Source organism: Macaca mulatta, chromosome 4, assembly GCF_049350105.2.
Source record: "Macaca mulatta isolate MMU2019108-1 chromosome 4, T2T-MMU8v2.0, whole genome shotgun sequence".
NCBI lineage: Eukaryota > Metazoa > Chordata > Mammalia > Primates > Cercopithecidae > Macaca > Macaca mulatta.
In genome coordinates this window covers 146518983-146536975 of record NC_133409.1, presented here as the reverse complement: position 1 = coordinate 146536975, position 17993 = coordinate 146518983, and the positions used below count along the sequence as shown (strand labels likewise).

Below are 17993 nucleotides of genomic sequence, written 5' to 3'. Positions count from 1 at the left end.
CTCTTTTAGGTATTTGTGGGGGCTTCAAAGAGGGTTCCAGAGTCACTCAAAGCAGTTACATGGATTACAGGAATTCGGATTGATTCACTTTAAGAAGACCAGGGAGGTCTGGTGTGGTGGTTTATGCCTGTAATCCCAGCACTTTGAGAGGCCGAGGCAGGCAGATCACCTGAGAGCAGGAGTTCGGGACCAGCCTGGCCGAAATGGTGAAATCCAATCCACTAAAAATACAAAAATTAACCAGGCGCGGTGGTGCACGCCTGTAGTTCCAGCTACTCGGCAAGCTGAGGCACAAGAATTGCTCGAACCTGGGAGGCCGAGTTTGCAGTGAGCCGAGATGGCGCCACTGCACTGCAACCTGGGAGACAGAGCCAGACTCGTATCAAAAAAAAAAAAAAGACAACGACTAGCGTGAGAGGTAGTGGGTAAGTGGAAGGAAGGGCTGACTCATGTGCTTTTCAGGCTGGGATGCATTGAGGGCTACCGTCTGTGTTCTCACTGCCTGCCCACACCCCACATGTTGTCCAGGTGAAACCTGCGGAGATAATTAGGATTATAGTCAACATTTGTTGAGCTCTGTGTGCTGGGCACTGTTCCAAGTGCTTTACTTAATCCTCGCAATCCCATGAAGTAAGTCTTATTGTTTCTATTTTACAGGTGGGGAAAATGAGGCACAAGGAGACCACAAAGCTAAATCCGTGACTAAACTGGTTTTGAGACGGAGTCTCCCTCTGTTGCCAGGATGGAGTGCAGTGGTGCGATCTCGATTCACTGCAACCTCCGCCTCGTGGGTTCAAGCAGTTCTGCCTCAGCCTCCTGAGTAGCTGGGATTACAGGTACACATCACCAGCTAATTTTTGTATTTTTTAGTAGAGACGCGGTTTCCCCATGTTGGCCAGGCTGGCCACTCTGACCTTGTGATCTGCCTGTCTCCGACTCCCAAAGTGCTGGGATTACAGGCTTGAGCCACCGCGCCCTGCCCTGAACTGGTTTTGAACCCTGGCTAGAACCCGTACTTATTTACTAAACTCAAATGTACTTAACATGATGAGAACATCGGCCTTGAAGGTAAAAATGCTGGCATAGATGGCAAAGAGGTGTGTGCTTGAGCAGCCCATGTCCTTTTCCTGGGTAAGGCAGGTAAGTAACTCACAGCTGGCTGTGTGTATTTTGGCTGTCAGACTTCTCTTTAACCAGTGGTTCCAGATTTCTGGATTTGACAGAAAAAGCAAGAAAACAAGTGAAAGCCAGGTTCCCATAAAGAGCTGCAGCTTTTAATTTATGCTCCCTAAGAGCACACAGAACGTACCTACCATCTATTATCACCATCATTAAAGAAAATACTTCTGTTTTTTTGAGACAGAGTCTGGCTCTGTCACCCAGGCTGGAGTGCAGTAGTGTGATCTCAACTCACTGCAACCTCTGCCTCCCAGGTTCAGGCAGTCCTGCCGCCTCAGCCTCCAGAGTAGCTGGGACTACAGAGATGCACCACCATGCTGAACTAATTTTTGTATTTTTTGTAGAGTGGGGGTTTTGCTTGAGCCCAGGCCAGGCTCGAAACTCCTGGGCTCAAGAGATCCACTCACCTCAGCCTCCCAAAGTGCTGAGACTACAAGTGTGAGCCACCACGCCTGACCTAATAAATACATTTTAATTCTCAAAATAGGAATGACATCATCTGAATCTGTTAGTCCCAGCCAGGCACGGTGGCTCATGCCTGTAATTCCAGCACTTTGGGAGGCCAAGGCGGATGGATTGCCTAAGCTCAGCTGTTCGAGACCAGACTGGGCAACATGGCAAAACCCTGTCTCTACCAAAAATACAAAAAATTAGCCCGGTGTGGTGGCGCATGCCTGTAGTCCCAGCTACTTGGAAGGCTGAGGCCAGAGGATTGCTTGAGTCTGGGAGGCAGAGGTTGCAGTGAACCAATATCACACCACTGAGCTCCAACCTGGGTGAGAGAGTGAGACCCCGTCTCAAAAAAGAGAAAAAAAAAAAAAAAAAAGAAGAAGAAGGAAAACAATTATTCCCAAGAAAAGATGGTCAATGGACTTTATGCCAACAAATAGATATTCCATTGTCTTTTTTTGTTGTACTGTGGACTAGTAAAAATGTCACTCTAGGAATAACTCTGCCTCTAATCTCTCTGAATCATTTGAGGGCAGAACCAGAAGAAATGGGCCTTAGGTGTGGCAGGAGGGAGTTAGGTTGCAGCCAAGAAAGAACACTTTTTGCAGGTCTTTAAAGAACAGGTGAGCCTTACATGTGCTTAGGAAGTGAGGGTTGCAGAATCAGCTCCATGGGATGGAGGGGCCAGTAACTCTGGGTCCCACCCTGGAGAAGGGCAGAGCAAGGACATTGCCTTGAAGAATTTATTCTCAGAGCCACCAAAGTAGTCTTGGAACCTAAATAACAGCTCCCATCAGGCAGCCGTTTTCTGCCCAGAGTTCAGTGGAGATGCGATGGGGTTGCATGGCAGTAGGGGGGCTTCGTGGGCTTCTACTCACCCCTCACCCTAGGGAGTTCATGCAGTCATCCACCTTGGGGCTGAGTGGAGTGCCAGGAATGACCCTTGAGGAGGATGAGGACAGGAAGAGAATGGCCACCCAGGAGTGTTGCTTGTTCCCCGCCTGCCGCCTAGGGTGTACTGGGCCAAGGCTCTGAGTGGGCAGGCCTGGCTGGCCATGGCATCATTGGATATGCTGTTTGCCTGTTTCTCTACCTCCTTCCATCCTGGGTGCAGCCCAGGACTCAGAGCCTTCTGTCCCCGTTCTCCCAGAAAAGGGCTCAGGGCCAGGTGGGTGAACACCTGTTCTGGTGCAGCATGCTCAGCACTGGCCGTGGGCGTCACCCTAGTTTGGAGCTGGCCACTTGCCTGTTCTGTGACAGAGAGTGGGGTCAGAGGGTGTAGGGAGACCATGGTGGGGAAGAGGGAAGGGTCTGGTCTCACCTGCCCCATCCTAGTGGTGGGGATCAAGGCCTCCACAGGTAGGCTCACATCCTCTGGGGTGGTGGCATCTTCTGACTCCAGCCTCATTGTACTTCTGGGGAGGCTGAGAGTTGGTACTTCCAGATTTAGCTGAAAGGCACAGACTTACTCACATTTTAATCTTTGAGTTTTACAATGGTAAATCTGAATCCCTTTAGGTTACAAATGCAGAAACAGACTAAGGCAAAGGCAATCCTTTCTCCTCCAAGGTCACTCTGGTTAGATGGGTCTGGAGCCCCAGTTACTAGACACTGTCATTGTTCTGCCCCCAAGTCCTTAAAGAATGGTAGAACATGGCCGGGCGCAGTGGCTCAAGCCTGTAATCCCAGCACTTTGGGAGGCCGAGATGGGCGGATCACGAGGTCAGGAGATCGAGACCATCCTGGCTAACACGGTGAAACCCCGTCTCTACTAAGAAATACAAAAAATAGCCGGGCGAGGTGGCAGCGCCTGTAGTCCCAGCTACTTGGGAGGCTGAGGCCGGAGAATGGCGTGAACCCGGGAGGCGGAGCTTGCAGTGAGCTGAGATCCGGCCACTGCACTCCAGCCTGGGCTACAGAGCGAGACTCCGTCTCAAAAAAAAAAAAAAAAGAATGGTAGAACATGACTTAAACCACCTGCTAAGTTCAAGATTCTAGGCTGGAGATGCAAAGGTTGCTGTCCTCAAGAGCTTTTTATCAAACAGGTAAACTTTAGGGCAACGCGCAGATGCTGGAAAAGGGTGGATTTGCCTCAGAGTCTGTGCATGCTTTCTAAGATGCTCCCCTCCTTTTCATCCTCTGATGCAGGGAAGGAACCCTACCTGAAGAAACACCCTAAGGCCCAGCAGTAGATCTTGGGTGGAGCGATCACAGATGGGAAGGCCCGGAAAGAAAAGGAACAGGGTTGTCAATAGGCATACCCCAAACACCCCTCCCAGAAATGCCCTAAGGGCTCAGCCCAGAAATGGACCTCTGCTGCCCTCTAATGGCAGAAGGGCAGCCTCTGGCACTACCTACTGGGGCCCCACCTTAAGGAAGAGGGGATGTGAAGGACCTTTCTGCCCTCTCCCCTTTTATTCCCCTTCCGTCTTATGTTTCATCTCCTGTGGTCTCTAAAGCAGAATCTTCTCTTTTTTTTTGAAATGGAGTCTTGCTCTGTTGCTTAGGCTGGAGTACAGTGGCATGTCGGCTCACTGCAACCTCAACCTCCCACGCTCAAGTGATTCTCCTGCCTCAGTCCCCTGAGTAGCTGGGATTACATGTGTATGCCATGACGCCTGGCTAATTTTTTTGTATTTTTAGTAAAGACAAGGTTTCACCATATTGGCCAGGCTGGTCTCGAACTCCTGACCTCAAGTGATCCGCCCACCTCGGCCTCCCAAAGTGCTGGGATTACAGGTGTGGGCCACTGTGACTGGCTCCATCTGTTCTCAAGCACCCCTGGCTGCCCCATTTCCTGACCACTACCCTCCATCCCATCATCTCCCCAGTTTCCTTTGTTGCCTGGGTTCCAATTCTGGTACCCTGGTTCCTGACCCTGCCAGAGTTCTGGTTCCGGAAGGTCCCCCATAGGTGCCTTGGGCCTAGCTCTCACCCGGGCCCAGGGCAACACTGAAGTCATGGGCAAGAGCATCCCCCAATACCTGGGGCAACTGGACATCCGCAAAAGTGTAGTGAGCCTGGCCACAGGCGCCGGGGCGATCTACCTGCTCTACAAGGCCATCAAGGCCGGCATAAAATGCAAACCGCCCCTCTGTACCAACTCACCCATCTGCATCGCCCGTGAGTGTCCGGGCCCTGGGGAGAGGGCTCTGCCCCAGGAGGCACCTGCTCCCGAGGCCTCTGCTGTGGGAGGGCCCAAAGGTGACACCTCCAAGTTCCTCTTTCCTTTGTCTTTCTCTTCTCCACCTTCCTCAAGCCCACCCTGCAGTGTCCTAGGCAAGGCCCTGCTAGAGATGCTAGCTCAGGGTCCCTGGATCTCACTAAAGTGGATCCTCAGACTCATCTCGCAGGTCTCCAAATGCTACATTTCCTCTGGCTCGCAGGATTCCACTTCTCGGAAACTTGGTGTCAGCAGCTCCCCGCATTTTCTGCCCCAGGAACTTGAGGCTTTAAGGAAAGGGAAAATTGGAGGACTTACTATAGGCCCAGAGCTTCCACTAGTCCACATGTTCTTTTGTGCAGAGTAGGAAAATGAGCCCCTTCTGCAAGACTCTTTATTGCCATCTACTGGAAGATCATTACCATATACGGGTTATGATAAAATACTACTTGTTACCGACAAATGCCAGACAGTTGTTAGAGTAAATGGACAAATCTATGATGGTATGTTATGGACAATACCACATTAGATAGGGTGCCCTTGTGCAGTAAACATTCGTTCAACTGTACATGGTGGTCCTGCATATGGCGAGAAGGCTTCTCCGAAAAGGCAAGGCAAGGCCAGGCCGGGCGCGGTGGCTCACGCCTGTAATCCCAGCACTTTGGGAGGCCGAAGTGGGCGAATCATGAGGTCAGGAGCTTGAGACCAGGAGCTCGAGACCATCCTGGCTAACACGGTGAAACCCCGTCTCTACTAAAAAATACAAAAAAATTAGCTGGGCGTGGTGGCAGGCACTTGAAGTCCCAGCTACTCAGGAGGCTGAGGCAGGAGAATGGCACGAACCCAGGAGGCAGAGCTTGCAGTGAGCCGAGATCGCGCCACTGTACTCCAGCCTGGGTGACGGAATGAGACTCTGTCTCAAAAAAAAAAAAAAAAAAAGAAAGAAAAGGCAAGACAGCCTTGTCCCCAGGTCCCTGTCCCCCACTTCCCAACCCCATTCTTTCATCACTTCTGAGTCCACAGCCTGAACTGGGCTGGGGTGGCTGTCTAGGCCTGGCAGTCGAACGAGAGCGACACGGGCGGGACTCGGGTGAGCTCCGGAGGCTCCTCAACTCTTTGGAGTGCAAACAGGATGAGTACGCCAAGAGCATGATCCTGCACAGTATCACTCGCTGTGTGTACTTGCTGGAGGCTGAGGTGAGGGAAGGGAAGCAGGAGGTCCCCCCTAGCCGGCCCGGCCCCTGGGGGTTACGGCCGATCCCTGCCCCTGGAATGGCCAGACTGTATCCTGGGACCTCTCTCTGGCTGAGAGTGGGAGGGGTATGCTGAGGGATCTTGGTGACGTGGGGGTCAGTGGGCCCAGAACACCCGCTTCTCCTGCGTCTTCCATCTCTCCCCACGTACTCCAGGCCTCTGCTTGTACTACGGATGACATCGTGTTGCTGGGCTACATGCTGGATGACAAGGACAACAGTGTCAAAACCCAAGCTCTGAATACACTTAAAGCTTTCTCTGGCATCAGAAAATTCAGGCTTAAAATCCAGGTGAGCCTAGGGATGAGTGGTGGGGCTCGCAGGATGCCTATAGTCCTTAAGTCCTTTAATTGCCATAGGATAAATGGGCATGTTCCAGAAGTTTGTTTGGGTATGAATTTGTAACCCAGAAATAGGTGGGAAAACGGTGGTCAGATTCCCAGCAGGGTCATGAAGGCCTTTGAATTTCAGGATGAAACTGAATTGAGGCACTAGTGGTATCTCTCCACCCCAAATAGAAGGACCCCCGCTACCCCACAAGCTCCCTGCTACTGCCACTGCCACTTTTTTCTGACACCAACCAATTCCCAACACTGGCTGGGTGTTCAACAATTCAATTCAGTTCAGACACTATCCATAGTTAGAGCAGACCTCACAGGTTAAGTGCTGAGTCCCCCAAGACTTCCCCCCAACTTCAGGTACCAGTCATAGGTCTGACTTCCGACTGGCCCACTGTGAATTCGGGGGTTCCCACAACTCCCTTTTTAGATTTAGTAATTTGCTAAAATGGCTCCCAGAACTCAGGAAAGTACTTTACTTACTGCTACTGTTTTTCTTTTTTTTTTTTTTTTTTTGAGACGGAGTCTAGCTCTGTTGCCCAGGCTGGAGTACAGTGGCCGGATCTCAGCTCACTGCAAGCTCCGCCTCCCGGGTTCACGCCATTCTCCTGCCTCAGCCTCCCGAGTAGCTGGGAGTACAGGCGCCCGCCACCTCGCCCGGCTAATTTTTTTTTGTATTTTAGTAGAGACGGGGTTTCACCGTGTTAGCCAGGATGGTCTCGATCTCCTGAACTCGTGATCCGCCCGTCTCGGCCTCCCAAAGTGCTGGGATTACAGGCTTGAGCCACCGCGCCCGGCCGCTACTGTTTTTCAATAAAGGACACAACTCAGGAACAGCCAAATGGAGGAGACACATAGGGCAGGGTGTCAGGGACGGAGCTTCCAGGCCTGTACCCAGACCAAACTGAGGGTCGGGCTGCTATTGCTCGTGGCCCAATAACGAGATGCAGATGAACTGGGGAGGAAGAGAGTTTTTATTTCTGTAACCGGTTACAGGGAGAAGGCCTGGACATTATCGCCAGACCAACTCAAAACATTATCGCCAGACCAACTCAAAATTACAAAGTTTTTCAGAGCTTGTTACCTTCTAAGCTATATGTCTATGTGTAAGTGTGCATTTATCTAAAGACATAAGTGATTAACTTCTTTTAATCTATAACTAAGGTCTGAGTCCTAAAGACCTTCCTCTGAAGCCTCAGTAAATTTACTTAATCTAAATGGGTCCAGGTGCTGAGGTGATTACCCTTATTTTGTTTCCTGCTAAATGAAGGAGTTTTGAGGAATTCCTTCAGACCCCCAATAAACTTGTTTGTGGAGGCCTGGGGAGCTTCCTCAGACCCCCAGTAAAACTTGTTTAATCCTGAATGGGTCCCATTAAGAATTCCTTCATTATTTTGTCATGCTTTAAGGTCCAGGAAAGGCCTAAGCAAAACTCTTGGTGGGCTTTTGTTACATCCCAGCCTTTGTGTAACGGCACTGGCTTTTAACATTTAACTTAACCACGCAGTCAGCACTGAAACAGTTGTTATGGAGGCCTGCCACAGGCCCACTTCAGGAGCGCCCTGCTGTTCCCAGTACCTCCACGTGTTCAACAACCAGGAAGCTCTTTGAACTCCATTGATTAGAGGTTTTTATTATGTAGTCTTGATGAATTAAATCATGTCCAGCTGCTCACCCCTCCCCAGAAGTTGGGAGCGAAGCTGAAAATCCCAACCTTCTAATCATGCCTTGGTCTTTCTGGTAACCAGAAGCTATCCAAGGGCCCTGCCTGGAGTCACTTCATTAGCATAAGCTCTGTTGTGACCAAAAAGGGTTGGTTTGCAGTAACAAAGGACACTGCTGTCACTCAGGAAATTCCAAAGGTTTCAGGAGCTCTGTTCCTGGAACTAGGGACAAAGATCAGATGTATTTTTTATACTCCATCCCCTGTGGCTGTGTTAATCGGAGGTTGGTGTCAGGGCCACGGATACCTTCTCCATTTCTCCATAGAGAAAATGTAAAATACCACATGTCACTTCCCCCTTTCCCTGCTATTATACCCCCAAACTTATAGTATCCACACCCATCCTCCCTGCTTTCCTGCTGCTGCCATGAAAAAATGGCTTTCTCCTGGTCTGTGGCCAGTGATAGTCTCAATCCTGCCTCCCACCCCTTCCTTAAGGGCCTCTCTGATTGCTTATGCTCCCCGTCAGCACGCAGTAGGCTCCAACCCCTCCCATCTTACAAAGCATAAACCAAAAAACCTCTTCCTTGACCTCCACATCTCTTCCTGGCAAATAGTCTGTCTCTCCCAAATTAAAAACAAATGAAATACGTAAAACTCGCAAATATCGTATATGTGTAAGGTAGAAGGAATAACAATAAAACAGAACATGCCCAGGCCAAGAAATAGAGCACAGCCCCCTCCCCCATCTCAGCTGCCCCCACCAGAGGCAGTCATTGCCCTGCATTTTGTTTAGCAGTTCCGAATTTTCTTTGTAGTTTTACCATATATGTATGTATCCTTGCACATTCTAGCAGGGCACAGCAGATAATAAAGAGGTAAAATATAGTCTGGTATGTTTTTAAGCTTCATGTACATGCAAGTAGATGGTTTCTGTTCTGTGGTTGGGCAGCTCTGCCTCCTTCTTTTTTTTTTTTTTTTTTTTTTTTGAGGCAGGTCTCATTCTGTTGCTCAGGCTAGAGTGTAGTGGCGCGATGTTGGCTCACTGCAGCCTTGACTTCCTGGGCTCAAGCAATCCTCCACCTCAGCCCCACTAGTAGCTACGATTACAGGTGTGCACCACCATGCCTGGCTAATTTTTGTATTTTCTGTAGAGACGGGGCCTCACTATGTTTCTCAGGCTGGCCCTGAACTCCTGGGCTCAAGGGATCCTCCCGCCTGGGTCTCTTTCACCGCTCTGTGGCAGTCTCTTTCGTGACACTCTGCCACTTGCCCGTTGGTAGACATTTGCATTGTTTCCAGGTGCTTGTCACACTCACATTATGCTGTGAACATTCTTGTGTTCATTTCCCTGTGTGCCTGAGAGGATTACAGGGTGTGTACGCAGGAGTGGAATGGTTTGGTCAAAGGGTATGCCCAACTTTTCCAGGAGGGTGGTATCCATTTTCACCCCACCAGCCCTGCACGAGTTTTCTGTTGTGTCATAACCTCACTAACATTTGATAATTTCGCGTTTTTTTTTTTTTTAAGACAGAGTCTTGCTCTGTTGCCCAGGCTGGAGTGCAGTGGCATGATCCCGGCTCACTACAACCTCTGCCTCCCAGGTTCAAGCAATTCTTGTGCCTCAGCTTCCAGAGTAGCTGGAATCACAGGCGTGCACCACCACACCTGGCTAATTTTTTTGTATTTTAGTAAAGACAGGGTTTCACCATGTTGACCGGGCTGGTCTCAAACTCCTGGCCTCAAGTGATCTGCCTGTCTGGGCCTCCCAAACTGCTGGGATTACAGATATGAGCCACCGTGTGTGATCCACATTTTACTTTTTGGTATCAAACTTTTTTGGGGAAAAACTTCTCTTTACATGTATCCTCAAAATATGCACAACTATGATATATCAATAAAAGCAAACACACAAAAGAATAAAAACAGATTGAGAAACAAACAGAAAAATATACCTGGAGAGATCTCTGCTTGCTGCCTTATCCCTCAGCCTTCTCAAGTGCAGTGGTGCGATCTTGGCTCACTGCAACCTCCACCTCCAGGACTCAAGTGATCCTCCCACCTCAACCTCCCTAGTAGCTGGGATTACAGGCATGCATCAATACCCCGGCTAATTTTTGTACTTTTTGTAGAGGTGGGGTTTTGCCATGTTGTTCAGGCTGGTCTCAAACTCCTGAGCTCAAGTGATCCACCCGCCTCAGCCTCGCAAAGTGCTGGGATTGCAGGTGTGAGCCACCACGCCTGGTCAGGTTGTGATTCTCAAGCATATTATAATCACCTGGAGAGCTTGTTAAAAGCAAATATTTTGGCTGGGCATGGTGGTTCAAGCCTGTAATCCCAGCACTTTGGGAGGCTGAGTTGGGCAGATCACCTGAGGTCAGGAGTTCGAGACCAGCCTGGCCAACGTGGTGAAACTGTCTCTACTAAAAATACAAAAATTAGCCAGGCGTGGTGGCGGGTGCCTGTAATCCCAGCTACCCGGGAGACTGAGGCAGGAGAATCACTTGAACCCGGGAGACGGAGGCTTACAGTGAGCCAAGATAGCACCGTTGCACTCTAGCCTGGGCCACAGAACGAGACTCCATCTCAAAAAACAAAAAACAAAAAACAAAACAAAGATTTTGGGACTGCATGCCCAGAGAGTTCAGTTCAACAGGAGAACTTTTTCACAAATCCCCCAGGAAATTCTGATGCAGGCAGCCTGAGCCCCTTTCTTCCTTTTCTCCAGTGTCTTTTTCCTGAGGGCCTGACCCCTGGTTTCTTTTCAGGTGAAAGTAGTTACTCCTTGGTCTAAATTTCCATCTAGCTGTGCCCTTCTGGATCTCTGCAGCCTGTGGGCTCCCCTGCCTTCCCCATGGCCAGCTGCTACTAGGCATATCCACTTAGATGCCCTCCAAGTTCTCTAACCCAACATATCCAAAATGGAGCTCACCCCATTCCCTAAATCAGCCCACTCTCTCTAGGGGGCTCTTGGACCATCAGGCTCTTTGGGTCTGCCTCAAGGCTCTCAGCATAAAGTGCATGATTGGCGATGGGCTGCACCTCCTTGCCCTAACCCCAGCAATGTACAATGCATGCTTTGCGCTCTCACATGCTCCCCTGCTGCTGTTCCCTCATTCTAAAACCCTGTCCCAGACTTGCTGACTCCCGCCTGTCCTGCAGGTCTCCACGGTTTTTGAGGGGTAGGGGAAGGGAAGAGCAGGGTACTGATGGGAGTGCTCACTTCCACTCCAGAACTCTGCTTACTTCTTACATGGCTCATAAAGGTGCAGCTCGTGAGGTTACCTGTCTTTGGTAATACCTCTAGGTCTAAGCATCTTACTTTTTTTTGAGACGGAGTTTCGCTCTTGTTGCCCAGGCTGGAGTGCAATGGCGCGATCTCGGCTCACCGCAACCTCCGCCTCCTGGATTCAAGCGATTCTCCTGCCTCAGCCTCCCAAGTAGCTGGGATTACAGGCATGCGCCACCACACCCGGCTAATTTTTTGTATTTGTAGTAGAGATAGGGTTTCTCCAAGTTGGTCAGGCTGATCCCAAACTCCCAAGCTCAGGTGATCTGCCTGCCTCGGCCTCGCAAAGTGCTGGGATTAAAGGCGTGAGCCACCGCGTCCTGCACGCATCTTGCATCCTAGGACCCAAGATCCCTTTATTCACTCAATAAATGTAATATTGAACACTTTGTGCCAACACGCTCTCTAAGTACAGGAGAGAAAGCAGTAAACAGAACAGGGAAGATCCCTGTGCTTGTGGAATTTATATTCTAACATGGCAAGGCAAGCAATACACAAATAAGTAAAATATATAGTGTGTTTCATGTGGTAAGTGCCATGGAGTAAAATAAAAGTTGGGGAGTGGATAAAGGAGACTGGGTAGGGGTGATGTAGTTTTCAAGAAGAAAATCTTGAATCCAGGAGGCCTGTAATCCCAGCTACTCAGGAGGCTGAGGAAGGAGAATCACTTGAACCCAGGAGGTAGAGGTTGCAGTGAGCCGAGATCACGACACTGCATTCCAGCCTGTGTGATGGGAGTGAGATTCCATCTCAAAAAAAAAAAAAAAAGGGAGAAGAAAATCTCTTGGGATGTTGGGCTTGGTGAAGAGTTCATGACACCAAAAGCATGATTTATAAAAGGAAACTCAATACATTGGACTTTATTAAAATTAAAAACATTTGCTCCATGAAAGATCCTGTTAAGAGGATGAAAAAAGCTGCAGACTGGGAGAGTATATTTGTTTTTTTGTTGTTTTTTTGTTTGTTTGAGATGGAGTCTTGCTCTGTCACCCAGGCTGGAGTGCAGTGGAGTGATTTCGGCTCACTGCAACCTCCGCCTCCTGGGTTCACACCATTCTCCTGCCTCAGCCTCCTGAGTAGCTGGGACTACAGCCATGCACCACCACGCCTGGCTAATTTTTGTATTTTTAGTAGAGATGGGGTTTCACCATGTTGGCCAGGATGGTCTCAGTCTCTTGACCTCATGATCTGCCTGCCTTGACCTCCCAAAGTGCTGGGATTAGAGGTTTGAGCCACCGTGCCTGGCTGGGGGAGTAGATTTGAAAATCGCATATCTGATAAAGGACTCAGCTAAATTATATCAAGTCCTTTCAAAACTGAATATTAGGCTGGGCATGGTGTATCATGAGGTCAGGGGTTTGAGACCAGCCTGGCCAGCATGGTGAAACCCCGTCTCTACTAAAAATACAAAAACTAGCCAGGTGTGATGGTGGGCACCTGTAATCCCAGTTACTCAGGGGACTGAGACAGGAGAATCACTTGAACCTAGGAGGTGGAGGTTGCAGTGAACTGAGATCACGCCACTGCATTCGAGCCTGGGTGACAGAGTGAGACTACGTCTAAAAACAAAAACAAAAACAACCCTGAATGTTAAAACAAGCAGTCCAATTAGGAAATGGGCAAAAGACATGAACAGATATTTCACTGAAGAGAATATATGGATGGCAAATAAGCACATGAAACCATGTGTAATATCACCAGCCATTAGGGAAATGCAGTGAAGACCACGCTGAGATATTACTGTGCACCTATTAGAAGATCTAAAATCAAAATTAGTGACAATACCAAATGCTGGCAAAGATATAGAAAAACTGGATCTTTCCTATATTGCTGGTGGGAATATAAAATGGTACAGCAGCCACTCTGGAAAATAGTTTGGCAGTTTCTTTCAGAACTAAACATACATTTACCAACCAGCAGTTGAAATCTTGAGCATTTATCCTAGAGAAATGAAAACTTACATCTGCACAAAAACCAGTACACGATTGTTGATAGCAGTTTTATGTGGAATAGACCCAAACTGGAAACAACCAAAAATGTCTGTCAATAGGTGAATAAACAAACTGGTATAGCCATTACCATGGAATGCTACTTAGTAATAAAAATAAAAACGTAATATTGATATGCACAACAACTTGGATGGCTCTCAAGGGCATTATGCTGAGTGAAAAAAGCCGATCTCAAATGATCACATAAAGTGTGATTTCATTTATATAATATCCTCAAACTTAAAGGGTCATATATAGAGATGGAAAACACAAGTGGTTGCTTGGGCTTTGGGCTGGGGGAGCAGGTGGGAGTGACTCTAAAGGGGTCTCTTGACAGAGATCTTTGTGGCAATGGGACAGTTCTGGTGGGATAATCTGTTGGCTGCAGTTGTGGTTACACAAATATATGCATGTGCTGAAATGACATAGAACTATGCACACATATTGCACCAACACCAATTTCTTAGTTTTGAAATTGTACTATAATGCAAGATATGACCATAGAGGGGAACTGGGTGAAGAGCACTGGGACCTCGCTGTACTATTTTTGCAACTTCCTGTAAATTTATAATCATTTCAAAATAAAGGCCGGGCGCAGTGGCTCATGCCTTGTAATCCCAGCACTTTGGGAGACCGAGGTGGGCGTATTACCTGAGGTCAGGAGTCCAAGACTAGCCTGGCCAACATGGCGAAACCCCGTCTCTACTAAAAATACAAAAATTAGTTGAGCAAGGTGGTGTACACCTGTAATCCCAGCTACTCAGGAGGCTGAGGCAGGAGAATCGCTTCTACCCGGAAGGCGGAGGTTGCAGTGACCCGAGATGGCACCACTGCACTCCAGCCTGGGCAACAGAGTGAGACTGTCTCAAAATAAATAAATAATAAAAAACAAAATTTAAAAAACGAAAATGTGTGTTACACATGACAATGCTATAGAGAAAAATAAAATAACAGTGGGGGGTGGTAAGGAAGGCTGGGATGGGGGTGGTTAGAGAAGGCCTTACTGAGAAGGTAACATTTTAATGAAGTCTTAAAGGAGGTGTGAGAGTGAGTTGTGAGTCTCTGGGGATAGAGTGTGCTAAGCAGAGAGCACAGCCTATGCAAACACCCTAAGACAGGTGTGTACCTGGCATGCTCACAGAATGTGTAAGAGGCCATTGTGATGGGAACCTTGGTCATGAGGGAGAGAAGAGAAGATGGAGTCCAAGAAATAGTAGGGAGAGCAGGGCAGATCACATTGGACCGTATGCCACTGTAAGGACTTTAGCTTTTACGCTGAATGAAATGGGGGCTCTTGAGCAGAGGAGTGACATGTCTAACATGTCAGCTGCTCTGAAAGTAGATGCAGAATGGAAGCAGGGAGACAGGAGGCTATTGCAGAAATCCCGGTGAGATGCCAGTGGCTTGAAAGAGGGTGGTAGAAGTTGGGGTGAGGAGAAGTGGCTTGAATTTTGATAGATTTTGAAGGTAGTGCCTACAGGATTTTCTGAAGGATTGGAAAAGGAGTGTGAGAGAAAGAAAGGAGTTGAATCCAACAATTTTTGGCACGAGCCACTGGAAGGAAAGTGTAACCCATAGCTGAGACAGGGAAAGCTATAGAAGGAGCAGGTCTGGGGATGGGGGAGCGTGTTAACTCTGAGAGCTCTGTTAGACATTCAGGGAGAAAAGTGGAATTGGCAGCTGCATATATGAGTCTGGAGTTCAGGGGAGGGGTAACATAGCTGGAGCTAGAGACATAAAGGGGAGAATCACTAGCATGTGGATTGTATTTAACACTGTGAGTCTGGATGATACCGGTACAGGAGTGAGGAAGGTAGAAAAGAGGAGGTTGGGCAGAAGAGCTAGGAAAGAAGTCTGTTAAAAAAAAAAAAAAAAAAAAAGCCAAATAAAGAATTTCAAGGTGTGGGAGTGGGTCACTGGGTCAAATGATGTTGAGAGTTAGGGAGAATTGTCTATTGAGTTTGGCCCAGGGGACATCCATGGGGAGAGTGAAGAGTAAAGTCAGATACTGGGATAGTGGTGATCACCTGTAAAAGTAAGCCCTTTTGTTCTCCCCCACCCCAGGAACACTCCATCAAAGTACTCGAACTGATCTCCACCATCTGGGACACAGAATTGCACATTGCGGGCCTCAGACTCCTCAACAACCTTCCGCTGCCCGACTATGTGCATCCACAGCTGCGACGGGTGATGCCTGCCTTGATGGAGATCCTGCAGTCAGACTACATCCTGGCACAGGTGCCTGAGGACCATGGCCAAGGCCCTGCCTTGCTGACCAGCCCTAGCACAGCACTTAGAGAGAGGAGCAGAGGTTCATGTCTTCCTTGCTCAGGCTCAGACTCACCTGCCTTCTCATGCTTTACTCTTTCCTTTATTCAGGTGCAAGCCGTACGACTGCTGAGCTACCTGGCACAGAAGAATGACCTTCTCTATGATATTCTCAACTGCCAGGTGAGAAAGAAATTGAAGAGGGGCTGATGAATGGCAACTCAGGTATAGGGGGAGGGAAGAATCATAGCATCTCCAGACAGATTTGCCCCTGATGAGTTGTTTTAGTTATCTTCCTGCCTCTGCACTAAATGCATTGAAAATCATCCCTGTTCTGTTCCCTGCAGTAGAAGGAGATGCCATTTTGTTGGGAGAGGGATTCCCTTTTTTTTTTTTTTTTTTTTTTTGAGACCGAGTCTTACTCTGTCGCCCAGGCTGGAGTGCAGTGGCGCGATCTCAGCTCACTGCAAGCTCCGCCTCCCGGGTTTGCGCCATTCTCCTGCCTCAGCCTCCCGAGTAGCTGGGACTACAGGCGCCCATCAGCACACCCAGCTAATTTTTTGTATTTTTAGTAGAGATGGGGTTTCACCGTGTTAGCCAAGATGGTCTCGATCTCCAGACCTCATGATCTGCCCACCTCGGCCTCCCAAAGTGCTGGGATTACAGGCGTGGACCACTGCGCCTGGCTGGGATTCCCCTTTGAGGAGTTTCCTGAACTCTGAGAGTTAGGGACACAGGAGACAAAACAAAAGTTAATGTAGGTATTTTAATATTGGGGGGAAATTACTATGGTAAAGAGCCTTATTAGGGATAGAAAAAGTTACTCTGTGATAATCAGTGGTTCAGTTCACCAGAACAGTAGGGCAACTCGAAACTTGTATGCACCTAATAACATAGCCTCAAAATATATATGACAAAAATTGAGGCCGGGCGCGGTGGCTCACGCCTGTAATCCCAGCACTTTGGGAGGCCGAGGCGGGCGGATCACAAGGTCAGGAGATCGAGACCACGGTGAAACCCTGTTTCTACTAAAAATACAAAAAATTAGCTGGGCGCGGTGGCGGGCGCCTGTAGTCCCAGCTACTCAGGAGGCTGAGGCAGGAGAATGGCGTGAACCCGGGAGGCGGAGCTTGCAGTGAGCCGAGATTGCGCCACTGCACTCCAGCCTGGGCGACAGAGCGAGACTCTCTCTCAAAAAAAAAAAAAAAAAAAAAAAAAAATTGAAAGGAGAAATTGACAAATATACCACTACAGTGGGAGATTTGGAATATTTTTACCACTCTGGCAGCAACTGATAGATTAAAAAACCAAAACTAGTGAGGATATACTCTTAGTGAATAACACAAATAAGCTTGAGCCATTAGACATACCCAGAACAGTCTACAAGGATTAAATGCACAGCCCTCTCAAGCGCACACACAATATTTAAGAAGTTACACACTAAGCCTTAAAGTTTGTCTCAACAAATTTTCCAGAATGAATATTATCATATCACTCTTTTTTTTTTTTTTATCACAAGGCAATTAAGTTAGAGGATAATAATGAAAGAAAAACTAAAATATTACTACATACCTGAGTCTGAAATTTAGGCATGTTTGGGAGTTTAGGCAATAGGAGTATACAAGAACAAGAATTTTATAACTTGCCTAGGAGTTTATTCTCATTTTTTCTCTATTCCCATCACAGGTTCACTCCAACTTCCTAAACCTGTTCCAGCCCACACAGCCAGGGAGTCTCCTGTATGAGGTACTGGTGTTTGCTGAGCGGCTGAGTGAGGGCCGGAACGCACCCCACTACCGCGCGGTGAAATGGCATTACAACGAACAGTCCCTGCATGAATCCCTCTTTGGGGAAGAGTCGCGACTGGCAGACCGACTGCTTGCCCTGGTCATCCACCCTGAGGAGGATGTTCAGATCCAGGCATGCAAGGTCATTGTCAGCCTGCAGTATCCCCAGGACTTGAGATCCCGGCCCTCCTCCTGCCAGCCCAGTCGTTCATACTTTAAAAACACGGAATAAAATTAAGGAGAGCCAATAAATGAGTATGGGATAGAAACTTGAAGTTTCCTGAAGTTTGATTGTCTGTCGGTGGCCTTCCAGGGCTGGATGGAGATTTCATTCAGCATAACTTCTGCTCCAGAGTGTGGCACAGCATGGGCTTATCTCCCAAAGCACATCCCCGCTTCGATGTTTGGGGGACTGGCTCCCCTCTCCTCCCTCCCTTCCTCTCTCTCTCTCTCTCTTTCTTCTTTCTTTTTCTTTCGATGGAGTCTTGCTCTGTTGCCCAGGCTGGAGTGCAATGGCACAATCTTGGCTCACTGCAACCTCCGCCTCCTGGGTTCACACCATTCTCCTGCCTCAGCCTCCTGAGTAGCTGGGACTACAGGCGCCCACCACCACGC

At 48.5% G+C, this 17993-nt stretch overlaps 1 protein-coding gene across 1 annotated transcript; it reads left to right on the top strand.

Moving 5' to 3' along the window:
* Positions 1 to 710: 710 nt before the first annotated feature.
* On the top strand, positions 711 to 17647 carry ARMC12 (armadillo repeat containing 12). Its single transcript, XM_078000291.1, has 8 exons — positions 711 to 1456; positions 1866 to 3275; positions 3590 to 4833; positions 5844 to 5989; positions 6202 to 6336; positions 15388 to 15561; positions 15703 to 15774; positions 17278 to 17647. Exons 3-8 carry the CDS (start codon positions 4590 to 4592, stop codon positions 17608 to 17610), a joined length of 1104 nt encoding a protein of 367 aa, XP_077856417.1. The 5' UTR covers positions 711 to 1456; positions 1866 to 3275; positions 3590 to 4589; the 3' UTR covers positions 17611 to 17647.
* The last annotated feature ends 346 nt before the right edge of the window (positions 17648 to 17993 follow it).

Coding starts and splice junctions, on each gene's coding strand:
- ARMC12 (XM_078000291.1), top strand. CDS start 4,590: ATGGGCAAGAGCATCCCCCAATACCTGGGGCAACTGGACATCCGCAAA. Junction 4,834..5,843: donor TGCTGTGGGAGGGCCCAAAG/GTGACACCTCCA, acceptor GTGGCTGTCTAG/GCCTGGCAGTCGAACGAGAG. Junction 15,775..17,277: donor ATGATATTCTCAACTGCCAG/GTGAGAAAGAAA, acceptor TTCCCATCACAG/GTTCACTCCAACTTCCTAAA.